The sequence below is a fragment of the Polistes fuscatus genome, unplaced genomic scaffold, assembly GCF_010416935.1.
Source record: "Polistes fuscatus isolate 324 unplaced genomic scaffold, CU_Pfus_HIC Scaffold6, whole genome shotgun sequence".
NCBI lineage: Eukaryota > Metazoa > Arthropoda > Insecta > Hymenoptera > Vespidae > Polistes > Polistes fuscatus.
The window spans coordinates 4,473,633-4,498,142 of record NW_025113140.1 but is presented as its reverse complement, the minus strand read 5'-3'; the positions used below and the strand labels follow the sequence as shown (position 1 = coordinate 4,498,142).

General features: G+C 31.7%; 5 protein-coding genes, 1 long non-coding RNA gene and 4 other non-coding genes across 10 annotated transcripts; all 10 read right to left on the bottom strand.

Moving 5' to 3' along the window:
* Positions 1 to 225: 225 nt before the first annotated feature.
* On the bottom strand, positions 226 to 2,415 carry LOC122523247 (fidgetin-like). Its single transcript, XM_043644906.1, has 2 exons — positions 2,404 to 2,415; positions 226 to 1,893 (listed from the first exon to the last, which is right to left on the bottom strand). Exons 1-2 carry the CDS (start codon positions 2,413 to 2,415, stop codon positions 226 to 228), a joined length of 1,680 nt encoding a protein of 559 aa, XP_043500841.1.
* Positions 2,416 to 6,445: 4,030 nt separating this feature from the next.
* On the bottom strand, positions 6,446 to 8,184 carry LOC122523245 (sericin 1-like). The gene is made up of 3 exons (XM_043644904.1): positions 8,173 to 8,184; positions 6,706 to 7,978; positions 6,446 to 6,639 (listed from the first exon to the last, which is right to left on the bottom strand). Exons 1-3 carry the CDS (start codon positions 8,182 to 8,184, stop codon positions 6,446 to 6,448), a joined length of 1,479 nt encoding a protein of 492 aa, XP_043500839.1.
* A 4,926-nt stretch (positions 8,185 to 13,110) lies between these two features.
* Positions 13,111 to 16,771, bottom strand: LOC122523244 (serine/threonine-protein kinase pakG-like). Its single transcript, XM_043644903.1, has 2 exons — positions 16,742 to 16,771; positions 13,111 to 15,148 (listed from the first exon to the last, which is right to left on the bottom strand). Exons 1-2 carry the CDS (start codon positions 16,769 to 16,771, stop codon positions 13,256 to 13,258), a joined length of 1,923 nt encoding a protein of 640 aa, XP_043500838.1. The 3' UTR covers positions 13,111 to 13,255.
* Positions 16,772 to 17,320: 549 nt separating this feature from the next.
* Positions 17,321 to 18,604, bottom strand: LOC122523348. Its single transcript, XM_043645027.1, has 2 exons — positions 18,506 to 18,604; positions 17,321 to 17,973 (listed from the first exon to the last, which is right to left on the bottom strand). Exons 1-2 carry the CDS (start codon positions 18,518 to 18,520, stop codon positions 17,560 to 17,562), a joined length of 429 nt encoding a protein of 142 aa, XP_043500962.1. The 5' UTR covers positions 18,521 to 18,604; the 3' UTR covers positions 17,321 to 17,559.
* Positions 18,605 to 20,190: 1,586 nt separating this feature from the next.
* Positions 20,191 to 21,185, bottom strand: LOC122523351. The gene is made up of 2 exons (XR_006305278.1): positions 20,915 to 21,185; positions 20,191 to 20,404 (listed from the first exon to the last, which is right to left on the bottom strand). It is a non-coding gene; the product is annotated as an uncharacterized LOC122523351 (long non-coding RNA).
* Positions 21,186 to 21,317: 132 nt separating this feature from the next.
* Positions 21,318 to 21,400, bottom strand: LOC122523713. Its single transcript, XR_006305362.1, has one exon. It is a non-coding gene; the product is annotated as a small nucleolar RNA snR60/Z15/Z230/Z193/J17 (small nucleolar RNA).
* A 165-nt stretch (positions 21,401 to 21,565) lies between these two features.
* Positions 21,566 to 21,648, bottom strand: LOC122523715. Its single transcript, XR_006305364.1, has one exon. It is a non-coding gene; the product is annotated as a small nucleolar RNA snR60/Z15/Z230/Z193/J17 (small nucleolar RNA).
* A 165-nt stretch (positions 21,649 to 21,813) lies between these two features.
* LOC122523714 lies at positions 21,814 to 21,896 on the bottom strand. Its single transcript, XR_006305363.1, has one exon. It is a non-coding gene; the product is annotated as a small nucleolar RNA snR60/Z15/Z230/Z193/J17 (small nucleolar RNA).
* A 149-nt stretch (positions 21,897 to 22,045) lies between these two features.
* LOC122523346 (tRNA N(3)-methylcytidine methyltransferase METTL6) lies at positions 22,046 to 23,610 on the bottom strand. The gene is made up of 5 exons (XM_043645025.1): positions 23,046 to 23,610; positions 22,806 to 22,951; positions 22,592 to 22,735; positions 22,339 to 22,512; positions 22,046 to 22,146 (listed from the first exon to the last, which is right to left on the bottom strand). The coding sequence occupies exons 1-4, from the start codon at positions 23,421 to 23,423 to the stop codon at positions 22,356 to 22,358; spliced, it is 825 nt and encodes a 274-aa protein (XP_043500960.1). The 5' UTR covers positions 23,424 to 23,610; the 3' UTR covers positions 22,046 to 22,146; positions 22,339 to 22,355.
* On the bottom strand, positions 22,214 to 22,289 carry LOC122523716. The gene has a single exon (XR_006305365.1). It is a non-coding gene; the product is annotated as a small nucleolar RNA snR60/Z15/Z230/Z193/J17 (small nucleolar RNA).
* Positions 23,611 to 24,510: the final 900 nt, after the last annotated feature.

The window sequence follows — 24,510 nt, the reverse complement described above, 5'->3', positions numbered from 1 at the left end:
TTGATAAATAATCGATAAAGAAAGTTATAATTACTTCTGGTTTTTTTCTAAAACAGTAAAATCCTTTTACATGAGATTTTTTTCTTTCGTATTAATATATCCAATGAAACAACAACGATTTTGTATCCTCAAACGATAATACATTGTTTTGTACTCGTTTTAACCAATTTCTAAAATAATATTCTTAAAACTTAGAAACTTAGATTGAAAAATAGAAAATAATGATTACCCTTTGTTACTTTTTTTCGCACCAAATTCACCATCAGTCGTGCCATCATCATCGTATTCTTGACTTCCTTGTTGATTTGTTGTTTGTTGAGGATGATAACTGGCATATTGATAGCTGTACGATTGTGGTGTTTGTACGGTAACATAATTTGGATTTCTATAAGAAGTTGCTGTTTGACCCTGATCATAATCTTGTTCCTGTTTTCCTTCGCTACTATCCAAAGTACTGTCATAATTATGATTGGCTATTTTATCTTCGTTCTCGTATCCATCGTAACTGGACGATTGTGTGGAGACTTGCGATTTAATGGATTTGTTAGGTGGAATATAACTTCCTTGAGATTGTTGTAAAGTCACTACGGTTACTGGTTTACGATGATACTGATCTTCAGAATATTTGACACTTCTTGTTAAAGGGTTTTGAAATACTGAACGAGGAAGAATTGATCCTGAATTAATGTTTCCAAGATTGTTAGAATTAATGGCATAACTTAAACCATTCTTAGCGATTGGATTGGACGCAGTAACAAACGTTTGTGTATTTCTGGTATCGTAATCACCCAAACCCCCATAAGAAACTTCGCTCGCTTTAACCAACAAATTTTGTTTTGTATCATAAGTGGGATATCGAATAACCTGCCTTGCTGCATTTTCAGCTAATAATTTAGCCAAGGTTTGTCTCATCAGTTGTTCCAATTGCTGAGTTTTAGCATAAGTTGCTGCAATAGAGTATTCAGTATCACTAGGTTGTGTGCCAAGTTTGATTATTTTGTACGCTCCAGATCCAGAATTTTGTTCTCGAGCGTCGTTGTTCGTTTGTTCCAATTGATTGTATGGACTGGTAGCCTTGTAACTACTGGATTGACTATCAAGATCTTTAGAATTGGTAGAAATATAATTTCCATTATCTACGTATTCGTTATCAGAAGAGTCCTGATTTTTATCCTCGTTTTTAGATTTAGATTTCTTATTCTTACTTGAATCCTTCTCATAGCTTTCCTTATTATCCGAACCAGAATCCTTAGAGTAATCAGGATATGGAAGTGGTGGTGGTGGTGGTGGGGGTGGATAAAGAGCTGGAGCATAATAAGAAGGATAATAATAAGGTTGCTGATAATAGTAACTTGAAACAGGTACGTATGGTGGTGCTTGGTAAGCTGATGGACCAGCAGTGTAAGGGTTAGAGGTATAAGAAGGTGGATAAGCAGTAGTGGAATAGGATGAGGGTGAATAAGCTGTTGATGGGATTGAAGAATGCGATGTAGAAGAAGCGTAGGGATTTGTATAAGTATTGTAAACGTTATAAGGTAATGTTGAATAGGAAGCAGTTGTTGTCTGTGGATTATTAGTATAATAAGGGGAATAAGCTGAGGAAGATGATGATGATGATGATGAGAATGTGGTTTTCGGATAAGGATCGTAATTTGGATAATAAGGATCTCTTTGATAATTACTACCGTAGTTTGGCGTATAAGAATCTCTAGCATCCACTTTCGGTGCATATAGTTCCGCACTCAATTGTGTTTCCGTTTCTTTGTCAACTCCCCTTTTCATTAATTTAGGATTGTAAGGGTATACTGGGAATATTGGTAAAAAGGGCTCGTTGTTTGGATCGTTGCTTTTTTGATGGCTCTGCCCAAATGCCAACGGGAATAACAGGAGTATCTGAGAACAAAAAGTAGCAATGGTTATTTAATAGATTTTTTGTTTTATTTTTTTCTTTTTTCCTATACTCTAATTAAACGCAAGAAACAAAATAAACTCGAAATTTTAACAAATTTGTTACGCAGTGCCTTAATTGGGCCAAGTTATGCAGAAATTGAATAATCCCTCGATGATCTCAAAATCGAATCAATTTGTTTAAAGATTTGATTTAAAAAAAAGAAAATAACACACAAAAATTCATAATATTTTATTTATTTTATTGAATAACGAGTGTTACAAATAATATCATTTAAATTTGCATGCCCAAAAAACGAAACCTATAACTTTATGTATGATCTTAATAACAATAATTTTATTCAGCAAAACTTGGGGCCCAATTCAAAACGAAAAAAAAAACACACGCGCAGATCGTATGAATATTACAAATTCGAATAAACAATTGGAAAAAAAAAGTTACGAACAAAATGTGACGAGGATTTTGTTTTTTACGAAAGACATAAAAATACCAACCAGTAATCCCATCATAGCAAAAGTGTGTAACAACGGTCAATATAAAACAATCGATAAAATAAACAAGGAACACCTCGATATAGAGTAAGATCTCTTCCATACGATCAAAGATCGTATAATGATCTTTTATTAACCAACCCTTATTTACCCACACCTTTCTATATTATAGGATTGAGATCAGCACCAGAGTTCGACGACTAATGACGGATCGATAGACATTGAATTTCTCCTTTATACCCGTACGCTTGAAAAATACCGAAAACTAGTTTAACTTTTCTCTGCTCTTATATGTGATACGTATTAAATTTATACACACACACATACTTAAAGAAACGCACACGCCCCATTCCAGGTAGGTAGAGTGAAAATATAAATCGAATACTTCTTGTCTCGATAAGCGTACCTCGGGTAAGAAGAAGAAAAGGAAGATGAAAAGAGAAGAAACAAATGGGTCCGCGGGAAGAGGGGGAGGGGTGAGAAGGGGAGAGTGGTAAGTCTGAGTTGCGTGGAAGTGGCGGGAGGGGGGATTGAGGTGAGGAGGAAAGGGGAAGAATCAAGCTCGAAGGAACTCGTCCTCGTGGCCAGGGGGGACAAATCGTTTGCGAGTCACGTGTGCTTGGTTTGTGCTCGTTGATCTGGCTCGGCAAATCGAGAGGAAACGTGACGGAAAGAAAGAAAGAAAGAAAGAAAGAAGTAAGTAAAGATAGAATGAGAGAAAGAGATGGAAAGAAAAGAAGAGTGTATCACGTGAAAGCTTTCTTTTACGGAAGACACGATTCTTCCTGAGAATCGCTCTCGTTTTAAAAAGAAAAAAAAGAAGAATGAAAAAAAACGTCTCATAATTACTATACCGATACGTAATGTTTGCGAAAGAATGGGATAGATTCTGAGAGAGGGTGAGAGAAGGAGAAGGAGAGAGAGAGAAGGACGGGATGGTAAGGGGAGAAGGGTTAAAAGGCTAGTTTATCGTAAAACACGCGAACGTTAAGTTAGTCAAAGACGAATGACCCCTCTGTTCCAACGGAAAAAAATAAAAGGGTTTGGTTAGAGGAGAAGGGGAGGGGGCAGGGGAAGGGTTTGAATTTGAGAAGAAGGAGAAAAAGAAGATAGTGATCGATCCTAAGAAGAATTGAAAAGAAATCGTGAATCGAGGAAGTGGAGATTGTCCTTCGAGAGTGGACTCTATCTTTCTTTTTTTCTTTCTTTCTTTCTCTCGAAGAAGAAACCTTTCCAGTTCCCTACTCACAAGATCGGCTTTCAAAGTGTCTCGGTCTGCTTTACTTTCACCTGCAAGTGCGTCTTTCTCTTTCTCTTGCTATTTTTCTCTTTTTCTTTTCTTCGTCTTTTTTTTCCTTTTTCTTTTTTTCTTTTTTTGTTTTTATGGCGAATCATTACCGGAAGCTACCGACCACACCTTCTCTCTTTAGAAAGAGAATTATAGAACCCGATCGATAGAGAATACGTATTTTTCTTCGCTGATTGATCCTTTCGAAAACACCCACACACACACTCCTAATTTGTTCTCTTCGTATAATCGTGATTAATTATTTTTAACTATAAACGTTTTTTTCGGTATAATTACTAAGTATACTTGTCAAGTATCTATTATTTTATATATATGATTTTAATGTTAATTTCTCGAACTGGACTTAAAGAAAAATAAAAGAACGGATTCATCATTCTTAGAATAATGGTGTCCGTTTGCTAGAAAGAAAGTTGCGGTCTGACTCATGTTAAAAAAAAAGTGTAGATCGAGGATCCTGTTGTCGATCACGCCTTAATCTAACGATCTATAGAAGTAAGAGGAAAATTTTCCCTCTTTTAAATGGTCAACGCTCGTGAGAGTGAACCGAGTACGAGTATGTGTGTCACTTCGGGTAATAAGTAAAATGTTTCTGTCTCTTACAATGTTGTTTTTATTTTATATACTTGCACTAAGAAATCAAGTTTTCTTTTTACGTCGCTAGAATATAATGCACATCTAACTATGGTGTAAAAGTAAAGCACAGTATACGTCTAATGGATGACCGATCACAACAGAAACACGACACTGATAGACTAAGGCTTCTTAAAAGCCTTAGGCTCTCGTCTACGTTTCGCTTGGTTTCTCTTTCTCTTTCCTGTCACAGTATATTTTACTTTAAACTCGTACGTGAGCATGTTTAAAAACTAGGTCAGGTGCATACGCAAAGAAGCGTATGTGACGCTTAAAAGTTCACATTTAATATAACCCAAGTGACAAAGTAATATTAAGCTTATTTTATTTTATTTTATGTCGTAGAAATTAAATGGCATTTCTGCGAAATCGAAATAATAACGATTCATGGAAATGGACATTAAGTGTATTGATTTAAAAATGTCTATAAACGTTGATCCTTCTTTTTCCTCTTTCTTTTTTTATTGGAAATTCTTGGAAATGAAAGAGAAGAAAATTGTATTCATTTCTAACTTTTATATCCTCGAGACTCACCTAGATAAAACATTACTAATTAACTCGAGAATCTTATATGTAAATATCTATGAAGATAAAGTGATATTATTTTAAACGCTTATTAATAAAGAGGGTTATAGTTATAGCAACATAAATTATCGAGAGAAAATACGAAAGGCATTGAAAATACAAAACAAAACGATAACTGATCGTTTAGAGAGCAACTTGGTCCACAATCTCATAGAAAATATAAAATATTTTATCTTTATATTTTTATAGAGCGATCATTCAAAAATAAAATTATTCATTGAAAAAAAAAAATAAATAATTTAGTACGAGAACGCCAGTCTCTATATAATCTCGTTCGATCATTTTCACCGAATGGCAAGAGACATGAATTTTTCATTTTCACCTCTCGCTTTCTGACAACTTAAATCTGACTTATCATCGGAGTTTATTTCCTTCTATCTACAAAGTCCCTAGGTTTCCTACCTTTTTCCTTTCCTTTTTTCCAGGGTCAAATCTCTTAGGGTAGTTGCCATAAATCAATAAGTAATTCGACTTAATACGAATTCGAAACCACCGTCTCTCTTAGGAAATTAAATTCTAGAAATTTGTCACAGCACAAATACAAATTTATTTATTTGTATTTGTTTATTTATTTGTTTATTCACTTTATTACTTTCCACCAGCAATAAAACCAACGCATTATTATTTTTCATTGTGATCTTACTTGACACGTTATCATTCAAATCATTGATATTTTAATTGCAGATTAGATTTATCGAACTTTCGATTTTACTATCGCTAGAGTCACGATAATCCCATCTCTCGGAATTAGGTGAACTTCTTTTTACTGATAGTATAATAACGATTATATCTAACTATCGGCTTTCCAAAATAAAATAAAGATTTAGAAAGGCCACTTTAAACACGGCCTTGAAGTAAAAGCGATCTCGTTTTCACGAGAAACGGATGACCTTTTTTTTTTCCTTTTCTTTTTTTCTTTTTTCGTTCTGACTCTCTCATTATTTTTATTATCATCATCCGAATATCTTGGCATCATTACACGTGTCGTTTAAAAAAAAAAAAATTAAAAATAATAAAAAACAAAAGTACACATTAACTTTCACGATGACAACAAACGAACAACCACTCTTTCGGTATTTTTTTTCTCAAGGAACTGCTTTTATTACGAAAAAAAAACGTATATGTGTATATAAAAAAGAACTATGCAACAAGGATCGTAAAGTCGACGTTGTACATATAAAATATGCGTTCGGGTGTCACATGAACGATATTATAAATAAAAATAAAAAGAGGACGGGTTTACATATTAAATAAACTATTAAGTAGATACAATTATTATAAATAAAGTAACAATTTAGTCGCAATCCTTGGGTCGTCCGTACGTATTAACATATTAAACGGTTGACCTGCATCAAAATTATTTTTTTGTGATCGAGATGTACGATTAAATTCGACTAACAGATCTCTGGCAAGATACAACAGTTAGGGGTCGAGTGAGATCTCTCGTTGGATCTAATTTAATTATGCTAAAAAATATGTATATATATATAGAGAGAGAGATAAGTTCTATGCTAGGATTGATTAATATTTTCCATTGGGACTCGAGTAAGAAATTGTATCATATTTTGAGCTACCAGAAGCTAATGCTTCGTACGCTTTAGAAGCAGGATAACTGATAAATCTCGGGTTCAAATGTGAATAGGATCCATGGGGTTCGGATGGGGGACCATAGGAATTAGAAGGATTTGGATAACTTGAGGCATAACCACCGGAAACTGCAGAATAACTGGAACTAGGACTGGAGTAACTGGAACTGGGACTCGAGTAACTGGAACTGGGACTCGAGTAACTGGAACTAGGACTCGAGTAACTGGAACTGGGGCTTGAATAACTGGAACTGGGGCTGGAGTAACCGGAACTAGGACTGGAGTAACTACTACTAGGGCTTGAATAACTGGAACTTGGACTGGAGTAACTAGAACTTCCACTGGAAGAATAGGAATTACCTTCGGAAGATACTGGAGAATAACCAGCACTGGAATATGACCCGGAATTAGAGGATCCTGATGCTGAATGAGATCCGGATGATGCTGGGAGAGAGTAAGAGGATCCATCAGAGGAACCGATGGATAAGCTTACGTGAGAGTTAGGTGCGCTGTATGAAGCGGATACAGGAGTTAAAGAGTAACCGGATAGGCCACCTGAATTGCTGGACAAACTGGAAAGACCATGAGATCCTGAACTTATTGGGAGATTATATCCAGAAGATCCACCATGGGAACCGGAAGATAGGCTGCTTAAAGAAAGTCCATGAGAGGATCCTGATGATAGTGGAAGCGTATAACCGGATGATGAACCTCCATGGGACGATCCTGAGGCTAGAACCAGTCCTCCGGATACTGAGTGAGATGAAGAACCTGCTGGAATGGTGTATCCGGAAGAACCACCGGATGATTGATAGGTTACGCTGGGTAGACCGTATGAAGAAGAGCCATGGGAAGATGACAATGATAAAGGCAGACTGGAAATACCGCTCGATCCACTTCCATAAGCTGACAGTCCTTGACCTCCTGACGTATAAATATGTTCAGAGTAAGTACTCGAAGCAGATCCATCACTAATCAAATTACTACCTCCATGAGTTCCAAACGTAACCGGACCGTTCTTTGATACAGGAGTGAAGAGTCCTTCACTGGAGCCTCCGTTTGATCCTAAACTGATGGTCGGTAAGGAATAGGAGTTGTGACTTGAAAGACCTTGAAGACTTCCACCATGACCCAGGCCAGAACCCAAAGACATTCCATATCCCAATGAAGATCCTAATCCAGAATTGGAATATCCTAAACCATGTCCACCGCCCAAACTCTGTAAACCTTGTAGACCCGAATGTCCAAGAGAAATAGATCCTGATGATCCACCTAGATTATATCCAGATCCAACTGTTGAATATACGGGTGAGGAATACGAATGACCCCCAGATGAATATCCCAAGGGATAGTCGCTTACTCCACGTTTACCCTTTAACGGTGTTCGGTGTGGTCTTTGAGGTTTCTCACCTCTTGTTTCTCTATTGGAGACATTTGCAAAGGCTACAGCAAATAGCCCCAAAAGTATCTGAACATATATAAAATATTATCATTAATAATGATTTAATATTATATTTAATATTCGATAGAGTAGAATGTTAATGTTTAATTAATATAAATGTTACGTTTTAAATATAATTTATTAATGTTAATTGTAAGCAAATTTTTCTTTACATTTTTCGACACTCGAACAATGAAAAAAATTATAAAATAGATACTTACGAAGGTACGCATGTCACTATTTAAGTTGATATTCTTGTAACTATTTCTCGTGATCAGCCGACTACCGAGTGGTTAAGTGAAATGTGCTTTCTGATGGCATACCAACCCAGTAGAGACCTTTTATATATGGATCCCCTCTCGTACGAGAGAAAGAAAGGTCTAGGTGAAGGTAAGTCTCTCCGTGCTGATTCTGAGGAGCAGGAGAATCGTCGTTTGTGATGCTTTCGATCTGTGTGTGTGTGTGTGTGTGCGTGTCTATGTTTGTGTGTGTGATAGTGTCCTAGCGAAAGAATAAACTCACTTATGTCGTGAAAAAAGAAAAAGAAAAAAATAAAGAGAGAAAAAAAAAGAAACAACTGGAGCTTACAATTCCTTCGTGCCAGGTAAAAGTCATTTTACTTAACTGATCCTTATCGGCGATTGTTTTATTTCGATCACAGGAAAAAGATTTCTAATCATCTTAAATGCGAATGGCCGTAGAAACAAGGAAAAGGTTGATCCTTCCTTGATCCCTTCGATGTCAGCCGGAAATTTCGTACTGTGACTTGCAAAAAAAAAAAAGGAAAAAATTACATTTCCTTATCCGTCTTTACAAATCCTCTAAACAAAAGACTAATTTAAATCGTTACAAAATAGTATTAACTTACGTAACGAAATTCGTTTTAGCATAGTCATTTAGATATTAGAAAGGATTATATATTTCAATTGGATATTGTTTTGTTTTTTTGAACTATTTTATCTTACGTCATACAAATTTTATGAAAAGAAAAAATATGATACTCTAAATGATTCCTTGTTAATTATGAAAGATTGTATTATGTACAAACGTGTAACGTTTCTTTACATGAGTTAAACGTTTGTAAATGCGGAAGGCTTCTTAAACGACGACGAGTTTACTTCGCTCGTCTTTCATGCACGTAATTACGTAGAACATTCAGAAGATTGATGGATCCCGATGACTTCCTTGAAGTGAATAAAATCACCATTTATGCGACCTACTTTATCTTACCTTATCAAATTTTCGAGAAAATTCTTAGAAAAATATAAGAATCGTTCGGAAAAGTTCGTGCTGATTTTTAAATATATATATTTAATTCATATTTTTATCAAATGAATACAATTTTTCTCGAATTCGGTAAAAGCTTTCGGAGTAACGCAATTGTAAATACTCAAAAAAGATTTTAACCAATTTTCTCTACGGGAAAAATATTTATCGACAGAAGCTTTCATGGCCACATATATATGGATTTATTTATTTATTAATCTATATTAAAAATATTTTTATTAATATTACTATGATAAAAAATATACTGATTTGTCATACAATTATTAATTTATTACTTCAAATATTTTAATAGTAAAATACAAAAGAGTTAGTTATACGGTCAAGAATAAAATTATTCTTACATTTTACAAATTAAAAGGGATTATTTATTTATATAATAGTTAATAAATATTTGTAATAAATCGATTGAATGAATAACGATAATGTGATTATTAAATAATATTAATTATATATTTCTTAATTTATTTCGAATTTATATATATATCGAACCAACTTGTATTCTACATTTATATATATAGAAAATCTATATATCAATAAAGTAACTTAATGAATCGGAAATTCTATCTTAGAGATTCGTCTTATTCGAGGAAACTGAATTTTCTCATAACGAGAACGTTGAACGGAATTGAAATAGAATCGTCGTATATTATTGCCTAGAAAGTGTAATTGAATGCAAATTCGTTCAAAGTAGGAATCGTTACGATCGCAACCAGCAGCTTTTATTTCCCTCCGTAAGTCATTACGCTCATTTCCGGCTATCCATAATAAAGTGAATCCTAAACTAAACTAAAAAAGGAAAGAAATAAAAGAAAGAATGAAAGAAAGAAGGGAATATAAAAGGATCATCATTCAAATTCAAATAGCATGAATCTTCGTTTCCCACGTTTAAATGATATCTTACGTTTATTCGATTAATCAACGTAAAGTCTGATAACAAAAACTAAACTAAACAAACAAACAAACGATGGACATTTACGGATGGAAAAATTTCAATTACACGTTTGAAGCTGATTAATGTGAACGCTATTAATAATCCTATACCATACGAAATATGCACGTGTTTTTCTTTTTCTTATTTTTTCTTTTTTAAAAAAAGAAAAAATATAAAAGAAACAAACTCATCTCCGGTTCGTAAAATTTACGATGTATTAGATCGTATTAAAGATATGGTAAAAGGATTCTCTTTTATGTTACTCGCATTCTTTGCTCTCTCGCTATCTTCTGAAAGTAGATTTCCTACTGTTGGAAAGTGAAATGTCTGGATAGCGAATAGAAAAACCTTCTGATACTTGCTGAACTTTTTACTTTCGATTAATACATACAATTGGAAGAATCAAAGGAAGAATAATAAGAAAAAGAAGAAGAAAACGATGATGGACGGGTTATTAGAATGAAAAATAAGTCGAAGAAAGGTGGAGATACATTCACACGAGATACAAGATAAACGATAATGATGTAGATAATAATCGATAATAATGGACACTTTAACTCTCTTTTGTATAATACTTCAAATAGATACTTTCATATTTTCATACTATTGAAAAACAAAAAAATTATAAAAGAATTAGAAAAAGATAAGAATGAAAATAATATTTAAAAGAAATTTATGAAGAAACAATCTCATCCTTCTTATTTCAGATTATTCACAAAAGATAGATAGATAATGAGGCAGATAATAATCAAAGAGAATTTATACCTAGGATCAATTCCTTATTCCCTTCTTCGTTTTCGCAATTCAAAGGAACATTTAAATTTATCTGAAAACAAATGACTCATTTCGTTTGACTTTCACCGAATGGATAAAGGAAGGATATCGTTTGTTCGTGTTGGATTTACAATCAAGCACCACTTTTACGATCTCCACGAATCTATCCGATCGATGACCGATTGATCGATCGATTCCGTGCTGTTCCGATTTCGATTATCGTAAAGATGAGAATAAGAAAGAAGTGAAATTGTAGTAGTTTGTAGGAGTTAGAAAATATAAGAAATCAGAGGTAGATTCTTAGGATAAGTTTTAAAAAGGGATAACGTAGATGGAAAACTTTGTATCGAACTGGTTTTCATTGAAACAGTAAAAGTACATGGACTGAGTAAAAAAGAAGAACCAGCCAGGGATTCGGGTCACAACGGAAAGTGAGTTTGAAGACGGGTTTTAACAATAAATGTTTAAATATGGTATGAACTCGACCTTTAACATCATTGCAACTTGACATCCAAAAAATTATGTTAACGGGTAATATCGTCGTATCATTTATCTAACGGTAGTTTACTCAAAATGCATTCATTTCATTCTTTTTTTTTTTATATTAGAAATTTTAAGATAACCTATATGAATGAAAAATTTATTCAAATTTATTGAGTTATAAAGAGTTGCAACTTTTTTTTTATATCTAAATAAATAATATTAGTATCTTCTATTAAAAAAACTCTTATATTTCTATTTCCAATAAAAATTTCGAAATTATTTATAGATCAATCCAATATTATAGTATATGATATGATATGATAATATGATTTTTATTCAGTGATACTTACTTAACATTTTGATATCATCAATTTTCCAAACTTTGAATTATTAATACGGAAAATATAAAACGCATTAAATTGTTACATATAATATATATATAGTAAATAATAAATAAAAGCTAAATAAAAACACGATAACTTTTTATTATCTTCATCAAACGAATGATTTGTGATGAAAAATCTTTTATGACATGCAGTGAAAGATTACGAAATCGATAATCAATTTGAGTAGTACACCTTTAAATACTATAATTCAATTATTATTATAGGAAACATATTACTTTTTTATATACAATACAATAACTGGAAGACAATATGTTAGACACGATGAATGAAGATTCTTTATTATTTATCTTCACATCAGATGAATGGATCGATCGTGAATCTTCTCTTACATGAAGTCACGTTGAAAGATTATGAAATCGATAAGCAATCTTGGATACACCTGCCACTACCGAATGGTTTATTATGTATGCTTAGGATAACTCAGCACTAATCCTTTCGCGCATTGACCGTGGATAGAATTATCGAACGACTTTCGAGGTCAGGATCGAGTGTCGAGTCAACGTCGATCGTGTTTTATTGTACGCCGATTATTGTATCGGTTAATGACGGATACGTCATGACTACGGTAAGAGAGAGTTTTCACTCTTTCGGATTGGTTCAACCGACCGGAAATGGTCGCACTACATTTTCTCGACTTACGACTTTCCATCATGCAAAGCTACGACTTAGATTTCTTTTAAATTCTTTTCGAATATTTTTTACCTACAAATTTCGTTCTAATGACTTTTTACTATTACAATTTTCAAACAATTTACTATTTACAATTTTCAAACAAGGATCAAGTCGCCTGAAAAGTTTCTACTGATTTATTGATGCGTGTATTAATAGAAATATCAGCATGAGTTTTATGGGTAACCTGATATTTCAGAATTGCGTCAAACTAGTTTTCTAACTTGATCATCGATAATAATTTTTCTAGGACTGTTATATAATAGATTTGGATAATATCTGATGGATGAGTATGATAATAGGAAAAAAAATAAAGAAATGTTTATTTGAAGAAATAAATAAAGAGTGATAGTATGTACATGGGCATCTAAAGTTAAGAAATATTCATGAGAGTTCATAAGGAGCACGAACGTCATTCGATAGTCCAAAGGAAAGTGTACCGTATATCGATACTTGAAACTGACTTCGATAACAGTGTCATCTAAGTAGCTCTCTTAGATGTTCTACTTAATAATTAGTTAATTACGTTTGTTAGATTAATATAACATTCCTTCAGATCATCTTGGGATTCGAATGTTATCTATTCGACTTTTATTTTTCTTCTTTTTCTTCTTCTTCGTCATTTTTGAGATGTGCTTTCAAAGTCTCCGTATTTCGAACTCTTAGAAACTTTCTTTCGTATTCGAGAGAGTGAAAAAGCCACGACTACGTGGGAGAACGAGTCCTGCTTCGTTCTAAAAGAACGGTATCACCTCATTTCCATAATTGTGCTGGTTTCGTTGATAGGTACGAGGGTGCATAACTCCATGGATAAGTTGGCAATGCTGGCTTTTGTAATTGATAAGCTAAATTCGAATAATAGTAGACCGGATAGACAGGTTTTATTGGTTTATAGATCAAAGGATTGATCAGAGGTGTTTGTAGGCCATAAGTTGGATGTTGACTCGGTGTCGAACTTACAGAGGGTTGAATGTTGGTCGGAGTTTCTGGAAGGACTGGTTGAATTGGTGTAGCGACAGGATGTAAAGGAGTAGTTGGATGTGCAGATTGAACGGGTGTTGATGTTACGACTCCAGGTTGATTAGCTGTCGGTGGTGTTTTTGGAGGTAGCTGGGGTGTCTGAGGTTGAATTCCTTTATGCCCTTGATCTGTCGGAATAGGTATTCCAAAGTGAGTTGATGATGATCCTGATGATTGTACTGAAGTCACTGTTCCTGGAGCATAAACTCCATAGCTAGGAACATTTGCTACGAAGGTTGGTACGAACCCGCCGTACAAAGGGAATCCCAGGGAAGGTACTACTGCAGTTCCTGGTTGACCCGGAACAGGAACGTTTACACCGATTTGCGTGGTACCGTCACCTTTGTTAGTTGGAACAGGACGTCCCGTCGAAGTTGTGGTTGTCGTTGTCGTGCTGGTGCTCGGTGATTGAGTCGTCGTTGTGGTGAAGCCATAGCCTAAGGGGAATTTGATTGGACCGGTCGTTGTACCTGACAGAAAAGGTAATTGATTGGAGACCACGTTTCCTCTACCAAGATTTATCGTATTTGAACTTATGCGTGGTTTACCTAACGGCGGAAATTCCGTGCCAATTGAACCCAAGAGATCCTGATTCTGAGGATAATTGCCTTGATTTTGCGCGTATCTACCTTCATTATTAGGAGATTGGACTTGGGATTGAGCCAATGCTTGTTGCAGCTGTGCAATCAATCTATCTTTTTCTAACGACTGTATTTGCTCAAGTGTCTCTTGAGAATTCAATGTTCCCGAGGCGTAAGAAGGTAATGGTCCTCGAAAGATTTGAGGATTTGGTGAGGTATTCTCGAATTGTTGAAATTGACCACTCGGATTCTGAATCTGATTATTATTTTGATCGATATAATCATTAATACTTGGTGCGAAGTCTTGACTTGTTGCTGGAGCACCGTATAATTGTTCTAAAGCTTGTGCGTTCTGTGTTAAAAATAAAGCAGCATCGGATATCTGACTTCCTTCTGATTGAGGAATATTTTGATTCTGAAAATTAGTATTTTGACCCTGCGACGTTGACAATGCTTGTTGAGGAGAAAAACTATCGGCTGGTGAATAAGCTGGTAATTTTTGATTTCTAGGTGGCAAATAATTAGCAGTGTTTGATCCAAATGGTTCATTGTTTTGACTGGCAATAGGACTTACTTCAGCAAAATCAAAATTTCTTACAGGACTTGGTATACCCTGGTCCCATAAACCACTACCATGATTCTGGAAATTATTGGATTGCTGATTATTCGGATAACGATTTAGGGAAGATTGGCCATGATGTTGAAATTTATCTCGATTTTGTTGAACATTTGGTCTACTTAATCCTAAATTCTGTTGACTAGGTGGACCATATTTGTTAAATGGTCTAGTTATTTGACTTGGAATCCTCGTAACAATTCTTCCTCGATACCCCGATTGACCGGATTGTAATCTGGGTCTCGTATTGGGTCTATTATACGAATATCCTGAATTCCTTTTTATTTGAACGTCTGATTTCTTTGAATCGCTATCAGCTTCTGCTTCACTCAATTCTACAACCTCCAATTTCGTGATATCAGAACTACTTTTCTCTGCATCTTTGGCATATACCAGTGATAATAATCCAATTATGAGAATCCATGTTATCTAAAAAATATTATAATAAATAATTAAGTATATATATATAAATAAAATTGTATTTAAACAATTAGAGATACACATATTCATTTATAAATGTGTATATGTATTTATAAATAAATTAGAATAGCATTAAGTTAAATGTCACTTATCTAATTCCTAACAATACACAGAATTAATACTAAAAGCTGAGACGATCTTATAATACACTTTAGCACAGTACTTGCAAGTCAATGAAGTTTACGGAAATAACCTCACCAAAGAGAATCGCATTTTCCACAATAGCATATAATCCTTCCTAACACTCGACACACTGCACTATGCAATTTCACCTGACTCTTCCCGAAGGTCAAAGAAACGTACTTATCGGCTTATCGGCATTTAATCGGTAGACCGTTGTCGGGAATTTAATTCTTATGAGGATGAACAGACTCGCACCGACTAAAACCACAGCCATACCTGCACATGTATAAATACAGTCGGGTCGCGACCATTCACGAATTACAATAGACTTTCTTACTGGCTTTCATCGATCGAAACTTAAGCAATACTGTTACAAATTCTTGATGTTACACATATCGATGTGGAATAAATCTAATTGTCAAATTTTTCCTTTTTATTCTCTAACGAATAATAAACACAAACACAAAAACGCGCATTAATCACTAATTTATATGTAATATAAATATTATAATAAATAATAATTATTGTATATAATAAATAAATATTATTATATAGTAAATACACTAAATTTAATAACAATTTGATGAATATATGAAATAACAAATGAATGAACAAATTTATTCGTTTAGATGTTCATTAATCTTCACATTAAGTAGATGTTCCTGAATAAATGGCCTTCAACCGAGAAGAAATTTATAAGACGTAAGAAATGAATAACTTCCCTCTCAACTTCCGACAAAAACTTGAATACATTCCGCGATAATGTGGCGCGAATTTGAACAGTTTCGTCTGATTCTCATCACGCGCAACTTTTCAGTATCCCAGTGAAAGTACTATCAAGTCTTCAGTCTTGAAGAATACGGAATAAGTTCTCATTCGTAGGGATTTATTCTTATTGTGTAACATAAGATTACGTGTGAATCGGACCGAAGAAGAATATCATTTTTTACAAATAGTCTCTACGAAAGTTTTTTTTCAAATTCTATTCTAAATTCTCCAAAGATATATTTACAAATCAAAATTGAATGTGAATAAATAATAATATTTATTATAAAATATTTATTTTATAGTTTTAATAATATTAATTACGAATATTCATTGGCCAATATTTTTTCAAAACATTTCCACCAAAAGAAAAAGAGAAAATATATTTATTTATAATAAACAACAAATTCGAATTAAATCAAATATTATAAACATACAATATATACACATAAAATACGATAGCATAAATTATAATAAAAAAAATAATTAGGACACATCGCTAAGCACGCTCGAAACTTTCACCCTCTTTCTCTAAAAACGAGAACACGGCCTATTTCTTATTATAACACTTTAAGGTATTATCGTTAGAACAAAAGCTTCATGTTATATCATCATCTTAAGACAAGATCTCATCGATGATATTATTGATCATACCAATGCGATTAAGAATAATGTTTGTCTCATGATGTCAGAGAGTTTCCGCTTGTATTATACATCGTGATTTGAGTTCATTATGTTTCTCTCGTGTTCAAAATAATACCGCAGATACATGCATGATGAATTCTATCATACACGTATCACAAATACACACGCATCCATGAAAAACCGAGCTATGAATATTATAAATTATTAATTTATGATGTATTCATGCGATAAGCACGCGATTTTCTGTTAAAATCTCGCAGATTAATATAATTTAACAATGTGAATTGATTTTCACCGATTTTCATTTGTTTCGAGTGTATTTATTTTTGTGAAACATATTTACAAGATTCATGCTCCTCTAAAAGAGGCTCGCTTTTCTTAAATAAAATCTAAAAAAATAAATTTCAATAAAAAATCTTAACGATTCGATATAAATTACAATAACTACGCTGTTTTTTTGTAAAACAAACGATTTTTACTGTAAAAGTAAAAGATCAAAATAAACAATTATAGTAGAGAGAATTTATTGCAATTTTTCAACGATTTCATTTGTCAAACGACAGAGAAAAAGGTAATTGATAATATAAATTCGATATAACCGCTTGTATTTAATGATCAAATTAAACTACATACATTGTCAATTAACTTACTTAATCCTCAATTAAATAAAAAGTAAATCTTCATTCGCTACATTAAGGGAATCTAATGAAGAATAAGAAGAACAATATACACTTTTTATAATATGCCAGGTCGTGTTAGCCCGAAATTGGTTTCTTTCACGTGATTATTATGAACACAATATTCGTATGTTCATATTAGAGATTAATTTAAAAGTAGTAGGGGCTGTTGTAGATGTAGGGGTAAGTACGATAAGGGGAAGCTACATAAGGGGAAGCTACATAAGAAGAAGCTACATAAGGGGAAGCTACATAAGGGGAAGCTACGTAAGGGTAGACATAACTTCGGGCATAAGTATAGGGTGAGGAAGCGGTGTAGGCAACTGGTCCTACAGTGCGGAATACAGCAGTTCTCTTGTTTCGTTCAGCCAATTCTGTACGTTTTTCCTTAGCTTCAGAAGCAGCAATTGTTCCCTCAATATCTCCATTAGGCGATCTTTTTTCTAGTATAACTGATTGTATGTTTTTTTCCGCATTTTCAGGTGACAGTTCGTTTTTCTCTTCTGAATGTAAAACTTGCGCGTGCGTTGAAGCAACAGCAAGCATAGCCAAAAGAACGACAGTCTAAAATAGAAATATGTACAAAAGTTAGGGGATATTTTTATTTGGTAAATTAACGGTAAAGATAGTTTATTGGAGATGAATAAATTTTAAAATATTATTAATATACAAAAGTATTATATCTGACAAAAAAAGTCTGACATTTGAAAAAGATACAAGTATTTATATAAGGTTTTTAATTAGATTCTGTTCGATTTTTAAATAGCAATATAATATATTATAACTTTTATTTGATTGTTAGATATCTTCAAAAAGAAGGGATCAACCAAAAGGATAATAAACAATGTATAAAAATAATATTTTTATATCCAATTAGTAATTCCGTATCTTCATTACTACTGCAAGCTTTTTTCAATTTTAATAAAACAACAAAATTTCTAAAATACTTCGAATTCTAAAAATGTATCCAATTGACAAAACTAATATTGAATAAGTTAATTATTAAAATTTAAATTCAAATTAAAATTAAAAATATATAAGATAAGTTTAATTATATGTTAGTTTGATAATTGTGTTGATGTATTGTAATACTTACAGCAAAGTACTTCATGATGTCTGCTTAGAGGATTTGGGAGTCTGCTGCTCTGGTGAACTAGGACCGAATGATGCTCTTTCATTTTAGTGGATGGCTTTATATACTCACGATCAGATCATCCTATCGACGTCATCCGCAGATTGATCAATGCATGAGAACGCACGAATCGTTCGTGATGTGAAATGTGTGCGTGCCTTAGCTTTAACGTTAACGTATCTTAGCTTAGGTATAAAATGATAAGGTAAGGTGTCTTTGTCAAGACAGGGTTGTTACTTGTTGTGGTGTTCTATTGTTTAATCGTTCATCTATGGACTAGCAATACGTTTGTGTATACATTAGCTTAGCTTCTTCTTCTTCTTCTTCTTCTTCATTCCAAGGAAGGTATCATGGTGTTCTACCGACGATTCCATAATAGTCCCATGTACGAAGACATACCTACGTTACAAGATACACTGTTCAAAGGAAAGACCTTGGCGATCGTCCAAATACAGAGGAAAGTGTTTTACAATAGCCACGTAATGCCGATCGTACGCACAAGGATTTTATCGTAACGAGTTCCATGAACTCTACTTACTATAAACATATAATTTATACGATTATAATACATTCAACAATTTCGAAAAATATCCATTATTTTATTTAGGGTTGCTTCAACTGACTGTATTTATATAAATGTTAAATATATTTTTTGAATCATTATTCGAACACTAATTGCACATAAGGTTTGATTTTTTTGCTAAAGGTGAAATGTCCAATTCCAAAAACTTTTTCTTTTATTACAATGCAAAGTTTTGCACAACAATAATAACTTATTGTTATATAGACAAATTTTCGAACTAACTTAAAAGGTTTTAACATACTTTCTATATATGACTCTTTGAATTGTGTATAATATTTTTAAACTCTTCAGACATACATTTATAAATAAACTGGTTCGATTAGTTTCCGAAATAGAGAGAATCATTGAATTAAATCAATTTTAATTTAAAACTAGAGGAAAATTTTATAAGGTCATCAAAAATTTACACATACATACATAGATTTATTTAAATTTACTAAATTTATATATATATAATCTAAAACGATTTGAAAGATCTAAAACGATCAAAAAGATCTAAAGCGATCAATTATTTTTTTCTTCTGCTATACAAATGAGAGAATATTCTTAAGATTTAATAATAATTTTTGTGAAGAAAATAATATTTATTCCAGCTTGATAATGCCAAGGATACTGGACCCATTTAGATAAAATATTCGAACGAAAATAAAACTATATGAATAAATTAGTTTTAAATATTATTTTATTCTTCTTTCTGTCATTATTGATCGTAAGAATCCTACATTTTTTTTTTCTATTAAAAATAAAATAGTTTGAAATAAATTTAATTTTTATTCTCTATTTCGGAGGCAGATTAGTAAGATAGTATAAAGTCATTTATATTAATTTAGCACAAAAAAATCTATTAACAAAATTGATATCGAAATTTCAAAAGGTTGGAGAACATTCTTCTCTCGTTCGCACGTAGTCATTAAAAAAGAGCAAAAAGTAGAAAAAAAAGTAGAAAATATTCCAGAAATAGTTATGAATACAATTTGTAACTTTTGATGCATATTATATTAAATAAAATAAAATAAGGTTTACGTATACAAATGGGTAATAAAAAAATTTAAAACTTCTTTTTCTATACATTTTTTACAAAACATCTTTATTTTTTTTTATCTTAAACAAAATTGATGCATTTTAATCGTCTTAAATACATCAGTTGCATATATATATAAGATAAAAATCTTCAATTTATAACATTTAACATGTAGATAAATTAAACAATATTCCACCAAAAGTGTAAGTCTTTTAAATAAAATAGTTCCATTCTTTGATGTGAAATGTTTATGGTAAACCTGAAAAGTACAAATATTTATTGATAATTTCTTAGATCCTAGGTTGAAGGGTAATAATTTTATTTTATACAGTATTCAGTTAGAGCTAATAATATAGTCTTCATAGATTTATACGAGTATACTTATTTATCATCATATAATTATTTATTTAATAATCGTTTAGGTCCCAGGGTTAATTGGAAATACTAAAACAATGCAATAGAACATTTAATGCCGAAAAAAACAAAGCAATGTAATACCACTCGTATTTTGTTATTTTAATAAAAAAAAATCTGTTACAAGTTTATATATATACAAAAAAAATGCAATTTTTTTATTTTTTTATAATACAACTGAAGCGAATCAGAAAAGTGAAAAAAGTGCAAACTTTAGATGAATATATCGATAGACCGTTAATTGTTCACACCATTCGTATATTTTAATACCAAATCTGAGGAATACTAATATATTGTGTTACTTGGGACTGAAACGATTAAGATAATAAAAATAATAGTCTGTAAAAAAACTTACATAAATTTCTTTTTTATTACCATGCGGAATGCTGAGAAAAAAAATAAGATCAGATACTATTCCACCTGTAATAAATAAATTTGGTATAAGGGTAATTATTATGAATGTTCGTAGATATTTTATTTTATTATGTCAAACTATATTTTCAGCGGTAGTGACGAATAAATGCATATCATTAATTATTCAAATTAAAAATCCTCATCATAAAATAGAGTTTAAAAACATGAATAAAACATTTCGTATAAATCAAAATTTTTTAGAAAAAAACTACTTACACAGGTAGTAAAATATTTTTTTGAAAATACATGAAATTTTAATTTTGTTATTGTTGAGAGACCTGTAACAAAATTTTACAATTAAATGTCTTTTGTGATAAGAAACTTTTTTATTTATTTCTAAATAAAAATAATTTCAGATAGGAGCGAAAAACAAAAATTTTGGTCTTCAATTAAAATCAGTTGAACTATGAGATCATCATAAACATAATAAACAATATAAATGCTATTTTATATACTAAAAAGAAAAAGTACTTACAAATAATATTTAAGCCTTTCACTAGAGCAATCTGTTTCACCATAGTGACCTATAATAAAATTTTTATGATTAAACATTTTTTTCTAGTAAACAATATTTTATTCGATTTAAACATAAAAATAACTTCAGATAGGAGCGAAAAACAAAAATTTTGGTCTTCAATTAAAATCAGTTGAACTATGAGATCATCATAAACATAATAAACAATACAAATGTTATTTTATATACTAAAAAGAAAAAGTACTTACAAATAATATTTAAGCCTTTCACTAGAGCAATCTGTTTCATCATAGTGACCTATAATAAAATTTTTATGATTAAACATTTTTTTCTAGTAAACAATATTTTATTCGATTTAAACATAAAAATAACTTCAGATAGGAGCGAAAAACAAAAATTTTGGTCTTCAGTTAGAATCAGTTGAACTATGAGATCATCATAAACATAATAAACAATACAAATGCTATTTTATATATTAAAAGGAAAAAGTACTCACAAAAAATATTTAACCCATTTACTAGAGCAATCCGTTTCACCAGAGTGCTAGGAACACGAAGTGAGTCCCTGATATAAAAATTTATGCAACATGCCATATATATATATATATATATATATATATATATCCAGTGTTCATAATAAAAGGATTAAAGTAAATTGTCGATAAAGCCAGAATTGTTCAACATGATCATTAATAGATTCTGTAACAAAATATTTCATATTAATACATTGCTCTAATAACACAGTTTCTTTAAATAAAATAAATTAATTATAAATCAGATAGGGGCGAAAGATAAAATCTTCATTAGTTTCAGTTGAACTATGTGATCATCATTAAGAGAATGTAACATTTTCTAAATAAAACATTTACTACTAAAATCATCGTACAGTACCTTCAAGTCTAAGCCATTTAAACTTTCTTCAATTTTGCTTGTACAAAAATTCTTGGTACATCAATATTATCTTTAATATTTACAGTACGTCTTTGAATGTATTCACATGTTGAAATTTGAAAACCAGCAGATTGAAAGAGCTCGGTCACTTCATCGATAGAAAAATAATAGGATCTGTAACCAAATAAAATTGTAAACTGAATTATTGAGTGTATATTGTTTAAAATAATTTAATTTTATAAAACTAGTTTACCTAGTTCCATCTTGACGCATATAAAAATTGTCAGCAATTTTATGCCCAGGTTTGAACCGCAGTTGTGCCATATCATATAAACCATAATCTCTAAAAAGTAAAACTCCACCGATCTCAAGTACATTATAAATATTCTGTGCAACCCTATAGAAGATAAAAACAATGTTAAGAAAAAATATTCAACAATATAAAACCTGAATATAAGGAAGCTTACATTTTAAACTTTTGTGGATGTACAGCAGAGAGTACAAAAATCAATGTAGCTGCATTAACTAAACAATCAACTTCAGCAAAACAATTATCTGTTGTAATATCTGTTTGAAATACTTTAATTTTTTCAAAATCATACAACACGTGATTCTGTGAAATGAAAAAGAACAGAAAAAATCTCATGAAAATTGTAGCTAATTAAAATAACACAATTTAAAGAAATTTAATAATTAAAAAATTTTACCTTTGTTAGTTCAACAGCTTTTGAAGATAAATCACATGCGAATATTTTTCTAAATTTCAGTCCATCTTCTAATAAAGGATAAATCAAATTACCGACCCCACAACCTATCTCGAAAAGGACATTTTTATTCGCATCCGAACCCAAGCCCAATAATTCGTCGAATTCTCGTGTCGTCCAATGACGATCTTTGAAAAATTTCGTGTTATTTCTTTTGTAAAATAGATCCCAATGTTTTTTAGCATTTTTTTCTAATTGATTAGCACGAAACTCGGAAACTAATCGTGAATTTTGTGCTTTTATTCGTTCGATTTCTTCTTTGGTGAGACGCTTAGCCACGTGGCCTAATAAAATTTCCGATTCAGATTGTAATTCAGTCATTTTCACTAAATTTATCGAACCGATGATGAAATTTATAAAGCAACGAAGAAATAAGATATATTTCTTTCAATTGTTAATTGAATTTTTGTCATAACGGTAAAAATATTATTGATATTGATTCAAGAATATAAATAGAAATAAATATAGCTCTTCTCACCTTGATGCCCGGAAAGGAAATGAACGAGCTCGTTGATGCTGCTATACTTCCTATGGTGGCGTTAGTGCCGAAAAGCGACGATGCTGCCACTAGTTCCATAAATTCAAAGCGCGCGAATATTCAAATGCTCTTTTACGTATTTATGTTTTTGATAAAATAAATCGCTAAAAATTTATATAATTAATATTGTTCAAACAATTTTATAATAAAAAAAAATTTGTCTAATCTTTTAGTTAATATATTAATTTCAATTATCAGGTTTAACAATTAATTCGGTCACTTGATATTAAATTTATTGCATCATAACCGTCACCTTTTTTTTTAGAAATTCGGTAGTTGCTTGAAAAATGAATTAAAGTCATCGAAAATAATGAAAAATATTTCGAAGAATAACACACGTACAATTACTTTATAAATAAATACTAAATTTGTCAAAAACGCATCGAATAAATAAGATTTATTAAAAAGAAAAGTGGAATTTTTGTAATTATAAAAACTACAGAATATTGTTAAGGGTTGCTATTTGAAAAATCTAATTGAGGATTTTTTTGAAGAATGTTTTTAACTAACGCGTAGTTTACTTTTACAGACTTATAGGGAACATATAGGTAAGGTGGTTACACTCGTTAGTATGAATTCCGCGAGTGAACTTATTCGACGCTTTAATATGCAGCTCCCGCACGAATCAAATATTTTCTTTCTGTATATAGTAGTACTCACAATGACACAGTATTGAAAGGGGTTAGTCGTGATTAAAATTTTATAGTCAAGTTTGTTACCGAGATTACATATATACACCACGATACATATATATATATAAAGTTCTACAATATAAAAGAATAGACACATACAGAATTGGGTCAGATGTATTGTAAAATAAATATGCAAATATATTTCAAAGTATTTCTTTTATAAGACTAGCGAAATATT

Bases quoted from the DNA above. Each gene is read 5' to 3' on its own strand.
- LOC122523245 (XM_043644904.1), bottom strand. The intron at 6,640-6,705 runs GTCCCAGTTCCA...GTTATTCTGCAG, and splicing joins TCCTAGTTCCAGTTACTCGA to TTTCCGGTGGTTATGCCTCA.
- LOC122523244 (XM_043644903.1), bottom strand. From the start codon at position 16,771: ATGAGACAAACATTATTCTTAATCGCATTG. The intron at 15,149-16,741 runs GTATGATCAATA...AATATTTTTTAG, and splicing joins CATTATTCTTAATCGCATTG to ATAACATGGATTCTCATAAT.
- LOC122523346 (XM_043645025.1), bottom strand. From the start codon at position 23,423: ATGACTGAATTACAATCTGAATCGGAAATTTTATTAGGCCACGTGGCT. The intron at 22,952-23,045 runs GTAAAATTTTTT...TTCATTTCACAG, and splicing joins AAGCTGTTGAACTAACAAAG to AATCACGTGTTGTATGATTT. The intron at 22,736-22,805 runs GTAAGCTTCCTT...TATCTTCTATAG, and splicing joins CATCCACAAAAGTTTAAAAT to GGTTGCACAGAATATTTATA.